This window comes from Colletotrichum aenigma, assembly GCF_013390185.1.
Source record: "Colletotrichum aenigma strain Cg56 chromosome Unknown KSG_Cg56_contig06, whole genome shotgun sequence".
NCBI classification, from domain to species: domain Eukaryota; kingdom Fungi; phylum Ascomycota; class Sordariomycetes; order Glomerellales; family Glomerellaceae; genus Colletotrichum; species Colletotrichum aenigma.
This window is the reverse complement of record NW_023500912.1, coordinates 374,144-387,129: the sequence shown is the minus strand read 5'-3', so window position 1 is coordinate 387,129 and position 12,986 is coordinate 374,144. Positions and strand designations below refer to the sequence as shown.

The window sequence follows — 12,986 nt, the reverse complement described above, 5'->3', positions numbered from 1 at the left end:
AGCAATGACACAGAGCAAGATGTGGATCTCACTTTATATGTATATCAAAATCCGACTCAGTTGCTCTGAGTGAGTGGTACGGTACCGTCAGGCAGTCTGCAATCTGCATGGGGGCGATCCTTTTAGTTGATGGTTTCGAGCAATTAGCTTCAACCGCTATCAGTGGGATAAGCCGCACGGGACGATATGAATGGCTGGCGATAGTAAAAGAATTGTGTATCCCGAAGGGCGGGCCCGTTTCTAGCGCTAGCTGAGAGCAACCCCCCGGAGACAAGACGCGGTCGGCAGCTCTCCCTTGTCGACCCCGTCCGGATCCATGTGAGTGAGATGCGGAAGAGAGCGTGGGTTGTGAATGAGTGAGCTCTCGGTTCTGCAGCTGGGGGTGGCGAGGAACAGAGCAAGATTTCTGGGGATACATGAGGTTCATGGCAACTCACGGCCGAGTTGATTGTAGATGAGATGGAACATCCAATGTACATGCTTGTTGCATGTGTTTGGGCTGTGTGTACTTGGGTTCTCATTGTCGCACGGAAGTCAGCTCCGTCATCAACCAACTACATCCCCCAAGACTCCCCCCCCCCCCCCCCCCCCCCAAAAAAAAAAAACACCACTGATCCCTGGCCGCAGCTGAGGAACTACTGCAAAGTAGAGGCTCGTAGAGTGTGGGGGAACTCCCCGGCATCGCTCCCGCGTGGCACTCCAGGAGACTACCGCCATGTTCCTCGTCCTCCCTCTCGGGCGCATCCTGCCTGGCTACGCGGACCGAGTGCTTGGAGATGCGGCGACCTGCGAAGTGAGGGAGGCATTTGTTGGAGCAACTGACTGCAGTTGTAGTGGCCGGCGGGGCCTTGCTGGGGCTCTGAAAGTCAGTGCAATGTCTCGGATGCCCCTGGACAGGTGACAGCTTAGAACTGCGTCCATCTCACCAGCCAAACTCCGTTGCTTCGAAACGGCACCAGCTTCTCCGAGATGGCCGCCGGCGACGACCTTCACCTGGAGTGAGGTGAGGTATGCGTGAGCGTTGAGAAAACTGCGCACATTAGTTTGGAATGATCCATCATGCCACGGGGAGATTTCCAAGTCGATAGTTGCTGATAAGACCCTCGACCACCCAGCAAGAAAGAGAATGCCTCCAATGCTGGCGTTCAAGCTCACCCCATTTCTCCAAGGCGTTCTGGCTTTGGCTCATCTGATACTACTTGCGACTACCATCGCGAACGCCGAAAGACCGTGGGCAGATGTTTTCCATCGCGACAGGTGATGGAAGCAATCCCAAGCCTTAGCAGCAGTCATTAGCCGATCCGATCAGAGAGATAAGACAATCCAGGGTCTAGAGCCACCCAGAAGATGCACGTCAACGCTGCGCAGAGATAAGGAATCGTCCCAAACGAGTCAAGAAGGGATCCTGGGAGATAGAGGCGCTGCCGAAGACCCCGTCCCATTGGTCCATATGCTTGCCGAGACTCGGAGATGTAGTTGTTCGGCGCGGCAGGGCGGACGGCAGTGTTGGGTTTCGTCCATTTCCCGTCACTCATGCTCTGTCTGCTGTCGGCGGTCTCCGACAGAAAGCAATTCTGACCGTCGAGGGACTCACCGCGACGATGTCATTGATGTTTGTCGGCGTGGGCGGGCCAAGATGTTCTTACTTCTTATCTCCGATGCCGCGGGAATTCCGCGGGTTCGCCGCTTACAACACACTCACGGTCACAGAAGTTCATGTTGCTGTCGAGAGCTAATTCATCTCAGGTTCTATGAAGTAGGTTCTGTATCATTACAGTCCTCCGACCGCATATCGCAGGCAACATCGAAGGATTGGATTCGCCATCCCTGGATCATCTCGCGAACGAAGAGCCTTCTGCCCGTTTCCTCACCTCCTACATCTGCACCATAATCTATCTTTTCGTCGAAGAGCCCATCCGAGGCCATGTCTTTGATCAACCCCCTCTAAACTCCTTCATTAGCGTCTGTATTCATGAACACACAGCCGTATATCCAGCCAATGTCTTAGACTCATCCAGTACCAGCAGTCACGGTTGCCATTATCGAATTACCGAATGTCGTCCCTCATCCCCCTGACCACGTCCTGCTGCGATCCGAACCTTTCTCGATGGTACTCGTTCAGCTGTTGCCGCCCAAATTCCCGAACGAGACCCAGCTGCCCCTTATGCCGCCGGTCTTTCAGACAGTTGGCTAGCTCAGCTTCCGTCCTCGACACGCATTGACACAGATTAGGAGTCCCTCCAAAAGTTTCTCGGTCTTTCGGCGTGGGGAACATTATGCTGATACGCCGAACGTCTTTCCAAACCGCACCAGCATATTCTCTCTCCCCCTGACGGCCAAGTGCCAGCTTGGCCAGGTTCCAGTCGACATCTCCGTCACGGCTCTCGAATCGTCGGGCTACGAGGTTCAGTGTGCCCCTCTTTTGTTCCATGGCGGCTATCGTGCATGATGCTCCATCCTTTCCCGACCTCCGACAGTTACATCGGTCGGGGTTGACTTCAGTGTCTTCGTCAATGTCGACCGTCACCAGCGCAAGCCTCTTGGTCTTGCGGTTTTGGGTAAAGAGGACGATCATCGGCTTCGGTGGTCGCCTGTGAACAGTTCCAGTCGTGTGCCCGCCAATACTTACGGTAACGGTATGCGTCTCGCTATTGCCTGAGCTGTTGTTCGATGGCGAGGTCGTCGTTGAAACATTGCTTGACACGCTGAAAGTTCGGTCTTGCCGGCTATTCACTGTCGAAACTGACGGTGCGATCGCGGAAGACCATGATCTAGGAAAGAAGCTGGAGGAAGGCGGGCTCGACGGCGATGTTGCTGACGGTGCCGTCGGGCTTGCAGTCGGTCTCCTCGAGTTGGATCCGCCTCCAACTGGGCGGCGTGGTATAGATATAGGTGGCCGACCACCAAAGGGGCTCATGCCGTTAACTGGTGAAAGTCTCGGTGGGCTTCTTGACAGAGATGGGGCTGCGAGCCCAGACGTATTCCACATGGAAACTGTTTCCGTAGGGCTCGTGGTAAACACGTTCGAGGAGCTGAACATGCTTCGCATGGTACTCTGTCTCGATGTCGCATCATGGGCAGTAGACGACATCGAACCTGACCTCGCGTTTTCCTTCACCGTTGCCTCATTGTTGGTTACCAGCTGGCCATCAAGCTGCTTTGGAATCCAAAACTGGACACAGGCGTCTTCGACTAGCGGTTCATCTCTACCGGAGACGACAAAGCTGACCATGGTATTGTACTGGCAGTAGTTGTCAAACGCCTTGAACCCCGTAACTGCCTGCTGAAACTTGATGATATCTTTGCGTCCCATGAAGGATAGCCTCGCGATCCGTTCGTCTTTGCGAAGGATCATCTCCAGTACGCCAGAACTAGATGGATTTGCATACAGCGGGTTGAGGATGACGGATGTGATATCGAAATCAATCGTCTCGGCTGCAACTGTAAGCGATTATCCTGGTCTACTGAGCCAGGCTTACATACCTTGACGGCGTGCGCTCCTTACTGCTCCCTGCTCCACGCCAGTGATATTGATCCTGAATCGTCTCCCGTCTGCGCCCATTCTGCGAAGAAGCTGAAGTCGTCTCTGGACGTTGGCACCGGAACCTTGGAGTGGGCTTTCCATCAAGTTAGACACATTCCAGAATGAGTGCCCCGTATGGTTCAGGCCTTACATGTCAAGGACTTGTTCCATAAGGGCATCCTTCGTCACCACATCGACAAGCTGAGGCAGTTCCTTCTCAGGCCAGATATCGAGCATGTCAGACGTCAGTCCCGCAAGGCTTGGCTTGACCAAATCGTGTCTGAACCGGCCGCATTGCGTTGAAAGGCACTGCGTCTGTTAGTACCTCCTACCAACAGTCTTGAGATTACTCAACTCACGTCCTCGAGTTCTTGGACATATGATGGCCAATGCGACACCCCAGGGACGGCCTGTTTGAGCTCAGGCGACTCGTCAATCCGCTCCTTCAACCATATGCACTTCAAAAGGCTCAGGTACTGTTCCAGGCGTGGGATCTTGTTCTCAACCAGAATACCAGCCGGCGTGAAGTTAACGGTAGAATGGTCGAAATGAACGACGAAGGCGTCCGTGATCTCTTTCAGACCGGGGGCCGGCTCGTCTGGGGACCGACTCTCCCAAGCCTTGAGCAACCCATCTTTTACCAATAGTGGGATGTCAAGGCTTTGCTCCTGTTGTTGGGCTTGCTGATCTAGGGCCACCTGTAGGTCCGGGACTAGGACCCCGATCAAGCGGTGCAAATCCCCATGAACAGCTGAGATGCGATCAACAAGATCATGGTGAACCCTGTGTATATCTTCTCGTACACGACACAGCAGATCGCTGGACTCGTTAGCGTCTTCAACTGTCAGAGGGGAACAGACGAAGCTCACATTTCGAACGGCTTCAGGACGTGAAGAACCTTGGAGTTATGCAGGGCGATTCTTGCCCGTAGGCGGTCCGCGGCTGGCGCAACCAACACATTCCACTCGATATTTCGGAGAGGACCACTATTCAGGCGATAACGGTTATTGTTGTCGATCAACTCGATGCATTCTCTGAGGGTTCCCTGGTAGTCTCCGATAATTTCCCCCAGGGACGACGGGTCCCATCGCAGTGACTTGTACGACACATCTCTGCGGAGAGACTGCTCTGCCTGGCTCACCACTCGGGTGAGAATATCGAGGCTCTCAGCCAGTCCCCTGACGTCGCGGCCGAACTCCTCATATTGCTTGGCTGAGATGCTGTTAGCTTGTGTCGCCGTCTGCAGTTTTGGAATTCTTAGAGCCTCAAGTCAGCCCTACGGCCACGCTTGCTGGGCGGAGGGCTGAGATGGCGCTCTCAATCAAATGAAGCACAGGCCGATCAGCCATTAGTAGGCTTATTTTGAGGTTGATGTACCCGAAACAATCCTGACGTATGGCGAACATACAGATGCGGACAAGAGCAGGAAATGCGCGAAAGAGCATCGACGGAAAATGGATCGAGGAACATACTTGCGTTGTAGTCGTTGTCCCATCCAAATCTGTAGACGTCCCAACAAACTTTACTCAGATTAACAATGTCCCCGATCTGAAGAGGCCCTGCCATTGGGGGAGAGTCAGAAAAGAGATGATGAAATCGGTCTGTTTAACACGCCTTATTGAGATTGGCATTTGACGTGCGATGTTGTCAACAGGGCGTGAGCGAAGTTGAAAGCGACGACAAATAGAAACCTCAAAAGTGGACTCCGCGTCAACGGTCGCAAAGCAGATCGGGAGACAACGTGGGATTTTTGAATGACAGCCTGGCCCCAGGGCGGGAGCACACGACCAGACCTCGAGGGGCGCCACCGGTTCGCTGGGACTATGCGACAAAACGGTGGGTGTGGCCGCCACGAGGGACACAATGTTGGCAGTTTGCGACCAGGAATTGGTTCTCGGGACTGGACGAGGGGGTAAGAACTCTGGCTGGGTCACCGAATGAGATGGGAGGGGGGGAAAGGAACGAGATGAGAGTGAGGCTGGAGGATTGGGTCATCTTGTTTGCTTGCCCACTTGGACGGAAATCGAGTGTGTCTGGCGGGCTGGACAGTTCGAATTTGATACCGAGAGACGGAATGGTGTGGGAAGCAGTGCAGGCAGCAGCAGGGGAACGAGACATCTCATGCTGGCTGGCTGCGTCTCCTTCAGCGACCTATCACGCCCGGCTTGGCTTGCTTGATTGCAAACTTGGTGGGAGGTCAAGCGGCAGAGGGCACCATTCTGAGCGGTCCCCGGTAGTGAGCGCCAGGTTTAGAGGTTGTCTTCCAGGCTTGGCAGGCCGAGGTTCTCTGCCTTTGCGAAGAGGGTGGTTTTGGGGACTTCATGAGTTTCGCCCGAGAACATGTTGAGTTGGTTGAAGCTGTAAATGCGCTCAAAGTCCAGCTTGAGCGACCCATGTTGCCAACGCAGCTTTGGGCGCCTGCTCATAAGGCAGCCAGGGATGAAGACAAGCGTTCTCTTAGCGCTCAATCAGTGAAGGGTAGCTGGTAGATTGTCACGCGGTCTCAGTTACCCGAGACACCCTTACGAAGGCATCCAATCCCATCTGACCTGCGTTGATAGCTTGTCACCCTCCTTTCCCGTGGTATGCGAGTGTGCGGCGTAAGATTGCTAGCTTGAGATAAGGTACAGAGACGGGATGAGCTTGTGTCATACCTAATATTCAGGACGAATTGACGCGATACAGGGCTATTTGCTTTAACTCAATAGGTATGTACAAGGGTTGCAAACTTGCCTTCCACGGGCTAAGTTTTCTTGTATGCAAATGTTGACGAATGACAACTTCCGCAAAAGTGATTATGGGTAGATGTCCAAACAGATGAACAATCGCGTAAACCGAACGAAATGTAGACGGCAACATGATGGCAAGGAACAGAACACAGAGCGGGGACAATCGCTTCGTAAGCTGTGTTGATACATATGTCTTCTTAGAAGCAGCGCATGCAAGGTTGTATCTGCATATTGCCAAGGGTTCGCCGATCTGCACTCAACTCGGTCACGAAAGAGCTGGTGGCGGTGGCAGTGAGCTGCCAGAGCTCTCCCCTCAATTCCGCTCTCACGCTCCAACCTGGGGTAGGATACGGACGGGGTGTCACCACCAGTCTACCGGTGCTTCTTCCTATTCGCGCTCGCTTCGGCAGGCCTATCAACTTCTCGTTCACTGAGACCCTGCCAGACCATCAACAGATCGAGCTCAGCTCTGCATCTGCTTACCGAAACTAGAGCCTCGGCAGCGCGGTTTGAATCCCAAAAAGCGCGCAAACATGTTCCCGCACCAAGCGCACCTAGACTGCCCTTGTCCCATGCACCATAATCGGGCAATTTTCACTCCGCGAGGCAGATTTCAAGACGAGGCTGCCGGGGACTGAGTGACTCTTTGAACGCCCTTCCTGATGTAGCGGCTTTCCTGGGCATGCATGCATGCGGCTGCCACATCCTTGGCCGAGTCTGCCCTGCCTTCAGTGCCATTCTGTTTGCTTTTGGTGCGCGACCCAGCCATCGAGCTGCTCCCTGGTCACGCCTGACCTGTATGCCAGCTCGTCACACAGGCTCTCGTAGATAGAGATAGGCCATACTTAACATCGGGGCCACCCCTTGTAGCCTGCTTTGCCATGTACCATTATGGCGCAGACCTCGAGACTCCCCCATCTTGGAGCTGCTGCGAGTCTCCGATATCTCTGAGTCGCCTTGTTGGCTTGCCAGACTCCCGAAGATGAATGACTTCCAAAGCTCAGAGGGCATCTTCCAGGAGCCTCGTCACGTCGACGACAACTCGAGCGAAGATGATGCTGCTGGGGTAATAACGGGTATCACTGGCGGGGATGGTCAAGGCATCGTCACCCATGCACCCAAGGAAGGATTTCGCCTTGGATACCTTGATGTATGCTGTCTGGTCATCAACCGCATGATAGGTGCGTCAAACTGTCTCTGTCGCTTAGGGAACATCTGTTAATGCCGTAATACAGGCACGGGAATATTCATGTCTCCGAAAAGAGTCATGAAAGGTACTGGAAGTGTCGGCGCGACCTTACTGTTCTGGCTAGCTGGTGTAGTCTACTGCCTTTGCGGTACCCACGTCTACATCGAGTATGGCCTCAACGTCCCTCGTTATAGAGTTCAAGGAGTTGAGCAGTCCATCCCTCGAAGTGGTAAGAATAATTGCAGCTTCAGGCCTAGCATCAATGCTAACCGATCTCCATAGGCGGAGACATGGTGTACCTGCAATATGTCTTCTCGAAGCCCGCCTATCGCAAAAACACTATCCTACTGTCGACTTGCATCTTTGGCATCACGTTCATCGTACTCGGAAACATGGCCGGCAACAGTCTTCACTTCGCCTTTCGAGTCCTCGAGGCCGCTGGTCACTCAGACCCTGAGAACGGCCCCGTCAGGGGCATCGCTCTCGCCGTTGCCGTCTTCGCCTGCTTCATCCATGCCACAAGCAGAAGATTCGGAATCATGCTGAACAACTTCCTGGCGGTAATCAAGATCATGATCATGCTACTGATCATCGTCGCGGCCATCGTGGTGGGTGCGGGCGGGCTTCCCAAAACACAAAACGTAATCGAGCAAAATACGTCGCCAAAGACTTCGTTCGCGGGCGCAACTAAAGACGCGAACGGATACGCTCAGGCATTTCTTGCCATCATTTTCACATTTTCGGGATTCGAGCAGCCAAACTATGTCCTAGGAGAGATCAGCCGTCCTCGAAAGAAGTTTCCTATCGGGATGGCGAGTGGTGTAGGACTCGTTGCTGTTTTATACCTGGCTGTCAACATCTGCTATGTAAGTGCCTCCAACCAATGTAGCTTCTAGGAGTGACTTACAGATAATCAGATGGTCGTTGTGCCTGCCGATGTTCAGAAGAATGAGGCCAATGTTGCCCAAGAGTTCTTCAGGCTCACCTTCGGCCAATTGAACCCAGACAGCGATATTGGGTCGCGGATCTTCAATGCTTTCCTGGCGATCTCTTCCATGGGCAATATCATCGTCATGGTATGTCATGGCTAAAGAACTGAAAACCACCACTGTGGGAACTGACATCATACCAGACCTATACGGCAGCTAGAGTGAAGCAAGAGATTGCGAAAGAGGTGAGAAGATTTCCTCCGCACAGATGACGCCTGTGTCCTCCATTGTCACAATCATCTGAATAGTTCAGGCTCTTCACATGGAGTCTTTTCTGCCCCTTGGTTGTTTTCGGTCACTCTGCTCACCCCCTTTTTTGTATCCGAAACCTGGACAAGGCACTGACTGTCCATACAGGGAATCCTTCCTTTCCCGAAGTTCTTCGCGCAAAACAAGGACATGAGCCTTGGGAGACTCTTGTTTTGGTTTCAAAGGAAAGGATGGTTCAAATCACTCCTTAAACTCCGTTGGATGTCGCCGGAGCATCATTCTGAAAAGACACCAGTTGGTGCTTTGGTTCTTCACCTCGTCAGCTGTGTCATCCTCATATTTGCCACCTACGGCAGGCCACCTGTAGTGGCATACACAGCACTCACGTCTCTAAGTGCTTATGTGGTCAACGCATTCATCGGAACATTCCTGGGTCTCGGCATTCTCATCCTACGCTTCCGCGGCCCTCCTACGACAGCTACTGACGATGATGCCACCGACGATGACCCATCTAAGTCCCCGACAACTTGGGCTGAGATGACTGGCAAGAAGATCCGTCCCTTTTTATCAGTCTTCTGTGCCATTGTGTATATGTGTGGAGGTCTCTATCCCGTGATCACCAACTGGGTACCGCCGTCACAGTACTCAGACCTGACCGTGACGCCATGGTGGCTTGTGCCCACCGTTGGGTGGATAATCATCAGTCTTGGCGTTGCCTGGTTCATCGGCTTCATCTTGGTGGCCCGTTACATTGAGAAGAAAGATCACCGTGTCTTTGTGGTAGAGAAGAAGCCGGAGTTCGAGGCAGCTGATGGCAGCAGCCGGAGCTCCGAAGCTGGCCATACAGGGGCCGATCTAATCCAAGTCCATGAAACGGTTTACCTCAGCTGGGTTGGAAAAGAGGCTCTTCGACAAAGGCGGCCGGTCTTTGACGACTCGAAAGAAGCTGAAGGTCATGTCACAGAGGTGCCGGCGTCTCCATACGTCAACACGGACTTTGCCGCATACATGTCAAGTCAGGGTACTGAAACAGGAAGGACATATTCGAGATACTAAAAGAAGCACTGGTGTATTACCCGGCTGTTTGCCGACTTTGGGCGATCAGGGCGTTCGTAGGGCACGGCTGTGGCTTGACTTGCCTGGGGTAACCTATTATGATCATGAATATTTTACTGTTTTATTACTCGTGTACGTAGTGGTATCTGGGCGGACATTTAAATGCAAAGCCTATCCCGCGTCGTGACCTTCCTATCTCATAACACCCATTAAATGATCATGGCTCTTGCTCGACAATGTTGTTGAGACGTGGCCCAAGTTGTGCAAGGGCTGAACGATCTTGTCCGTCAGGCTCGTAAGATCGGAAGACCTCTCCACGCATAAGTCTGCGCGGTGCTCGCCTCCCTGTAAAGAGCTCGAACTGGGCGAAGCCCTGCTCCGGAAGTAGGTCCAGACCGTCCATAGTGACCCAACCCCGGTGAGAGACCTGGCGCGCTTGGTCGAGTATTGGGGTATCAAGCGTCTTGTATCCCAGCTCAACGAGACAGCCACCGGTTGGACTGCTGAGCCAGGCTTGTGGCGCTACGAAGTTGGGAGCTGGTACGTCGCCGATGCTGTGCGTTGGGATACAGGAGACGATCATGGTCGGCGGCCGAAAGTCTTCCGGCCACGCCTCGTCCAGGGTCCTAATGATATGGAATCTTGTTTCCGCGTCCGTGTTTGCGCTCAAGAGCGGTAGGTCGTGTCTCTTTAGTAGTCTCGTGAAGTGATTGACCATCTTTTCCGCGTTCGAGACCGTGCGGTTGTACACCACGATGTTCTTCACGCCGAGTTGCAACATGCTGTAAGTTGCAGCACGAGCCATACCGCCTGCGCCGATAATGAGACCGCAACTTGTCGGACGCACCGCATTGGCAGGCGAAAGTCCCCTCCTCAGGCAAGCCCGGATACCGATCCAATCTGTGTTCTCTCCGTAAAGTGCGCGTACCGGCCCAGCTCGATTTCTGCAGTTGAAGAGTTTTTCATCTTCTGGAATGGTGCCGTCGGGGTTCAGTCGACGAACAGGCACGAGAGTGTTTACTGCGCCGATGGCCTGGGCGTGTCGACTCAGCGAATGGGTGAGAGTGATGATTTCTACTTTGAACGGCAAGCCCACACTGGCGCCAGCGAAGTAGGGATCTTCGATGAGGTCTTTGAGGCCATTCAGTGATGGTGTGGAGAAGGGGCGGTAGACATGTGGGATGCCACATGCCTTGAGGGCGGCATTATGCATAGCTGGCGACAGACTGTAGGAGACATGGGCACCGAAGACGTAAATCTTCATGGGGTCGAATAGAAATGAGTTGTACAGCGCTTGCGTTGCCTGTACAGCCGTCAAACAAGGCTGATCGGGGCTGTACTTTGACGCCATTGCTTCTGGCACGACGCTCGTTAGGACATGGTTCATGGCAGCCGAATGCCTGCCACGAGGGCCGGAGTTGTAGGCAATGAGAGGGATCTTGTGGCCAGTCGTGGCGTCGACCAGAGCCTTGAGATGATTCACATCAAAATTGTCCTTTATGGAGGTGACAGGCTTGACAAGTCGGACAAGATCGCAGCCTATTCGGCGGGCTCTGTGGTAATGTGACATCCAGAACGGATCTGCCCATGAGGGAGAGTCGACGGTAGGAGTTAGGTGACCAATGATCTTTGACCGCCTCTTCATTGAGATGATGTGCAGCAATTGGTAATCGTTCAAGCGCAAGTCGACGGTGAGGTATTCAGGTGTAAGTCGGAGACCATGTAAGATGTAGTCCATGTACACCGACTCTGTTGTGTCCGGGAGAACAACATGGTAGATGAGCGGAATGACGGTGCTCCTTCTGATCGACCCAATGATCCTTGCAATATCTGCAGCTCGTTCAGAATCCAACGCCGTTGCACCCGCGAGGCCATCGACGACGATCTCGATGGCGTCAGCACCTGTTTCCAGCTCCTCGACGGTGATCTCATTGTTGAGAAGGCTCGACAATGATACTGAAATAGCATAGGTGAACCGACGGTCTTCCGTCGGAATAGACGCCAAGGGGAAGGCAGATTCAATGAAGGGGATCGAGCCTTTGGGCATGATCAAGCTGAGGAATTTGAGGAAGTGCCTCTCCGCCCGCTTCAGGGTAAGATACGGTGCGGGTGGCTTCTGACCGCCAGCGTGAGCTTCTATCCTCGCCGCATCAGTCTCGGCCGCAGGATCTGCCGTCTCAGAGACATTGAAGAACTCGAGATTGCTGCAAGTCCGGAAAATGGTACTGCTCGCGGCAAGAAGATTTCTTGCCTTGTCTTCGTCTTCGATCTTGAGGTGTTCTTGAATGGCCTTTACATCGCGAACGATGTGGACGACAGGGTGTGTACGGCAAAAGTCTCGTAGCAGAGTCTGCACAGAGCGCTCCATCCAGCTGCAGACAATCAAGCAGCCTTTTGAGTTCTGGTCGAGGAGGTCGCGGAGAACGTCCGTCTGTCGACGGTGACATTCTGCGGGGCCATGGGCCCGTTTATATGCGAAGCTGGTCAGGCCGGTGACCTGTTGGAAGGCCTTTTCGCAGTCGAGCGCCCTCCGCGCCATGGCCGTCGAGGCGATGATGGCTAGTGTCGACTTGCCGGCGCCTCGGATGCCAGCAAGGACAATGGAAGCGTCGGCAGGGAATGGGGGTATTTCGTTCGGCAGGTGGGTGACTGGCGTCGCAGGCCTCGTTGTTGGCGTCTCGGGTCTGGAGCACGCAGCCATGGAGTACCTGCTGCTGTTCGTCCTCGGGCTCTGAGGCTCTCTCGGTGTTGTACTGTAGCCATTGCGAGTGTCGACGCGAATGAACTTTGAGGGATTCTCCAGTTGGTGGTGGTGTTCGGCGTCCTCGTCGTCAATGGCCGTGGCCACGAAGGACCGCTTCACGCCTGCTGTCGCCATAGCTCCTCAGCCTCGACCTCGACCTGGCCGTGGCAGCAGTCGCAAGCTGGGTTGGTGAGAGAGCCCAGGATGCAAGCGCATAAGGCAAGGAAAGGCAGTGTCAAGTTGAGAGAGAGGGCGCGCAGGTGATTGAGTCTGTCTGGGCCAGCAGGTTTCGTCCAGCGCCGCCTAACCGGGTGGTCTGACAAGGTCAAGCTCTCTCTCTCTGTCTGTCCGTCTCTCAGTCAGGAGGAGTCAGTCAAGTCGGTCCCGTCGAGTCGCGTCCAATGCCTACTAAGGCGGGCACAGAATTGTCAGGTGGGAGGACACATGGAATACGCACCCCATTTCCTACGGTCGGTGCTGCGCTGATGCCCCTCTCCCTTAGCTGCAACTTGGCGACGGTACTCTGATAAACACTTACCCCTGGCTT

The 12,986-nt window shown here is 53.9% G+C and overlaps 3 protein-coding genes across 3 annotated transcripts; 1 reads left to right on the top strand and 2 right to left on the bottom strand.

Moving 5' to 3' along the window:
* Positions 1 to 2,921: 2,921 nt before the first annotated feature.
* CGCA056_v009118 (uncharacterized protein) lies at positions 2,922 to 5,089 on the bottom strand (the record flags this gene model as incomplete). The annotated part of the gene is made up of 7 exons (XM_037324365.1): positions 2,922 to 3,055; positions 3,097 to 3,435; positions 3,484 to 3,617; positions 3,675 to 3,832; positions 3,883 to 4,342; positions 4,393 to 4,735; positions 4,996 to 5,089. 7 exons carry the CDS (start codon positions 5,087 to 5,089, stop codon positions 2,922 to 2,924), a joined length of 1,662 nt encoding a protein of 553 aa, XP_037177161.1.
* A 2,145-nt stretch (positions 5,090 to 7,234) lies between these two features.
* MUP1-0 (High-affinity methionine permease) lies at positions 7,235 to 9,696 on the top strand (the record flags this gene model as incomplete). Its single annotated transcript, XM_037324364.1, has 6 exons — positions 7,235 to 7,433; positions 7,488 to 7,670; positions 7,724 to 8,307; positions 8,359 to 8,517; positions 8,574 to 8,615; positions 8,788 to 9,696. The coding sequence occupies 6 exons, from the start codon at positions 7,235 to 7,237 to the stop codon at positions 9,694 to 9,696; spliced, it is 2,076 nt and encodes a 691-aa protein (XP_037177149.1).
* Positions 9,697 to 9,913: 217 nt separating this feature from the next.
* Positions 9,914 to 12,574, bottom strand: qa-1s (Quinate repressor protein; the record flags this gene model as incomplete). The annotated part of the gene is made up of 1 exon (XM_037324363.1): positions 9,914 to 12,574. One exon carries the CDS (start codon positions 12,572 to 12,574, stop codon positions 9,914 to 9,916), a length of 2,661 nt encoding a protein of 886 aa, XP_037177148.1.
* Positions 12,575 to 12,986: the final 412 nt, after the last annotated feature.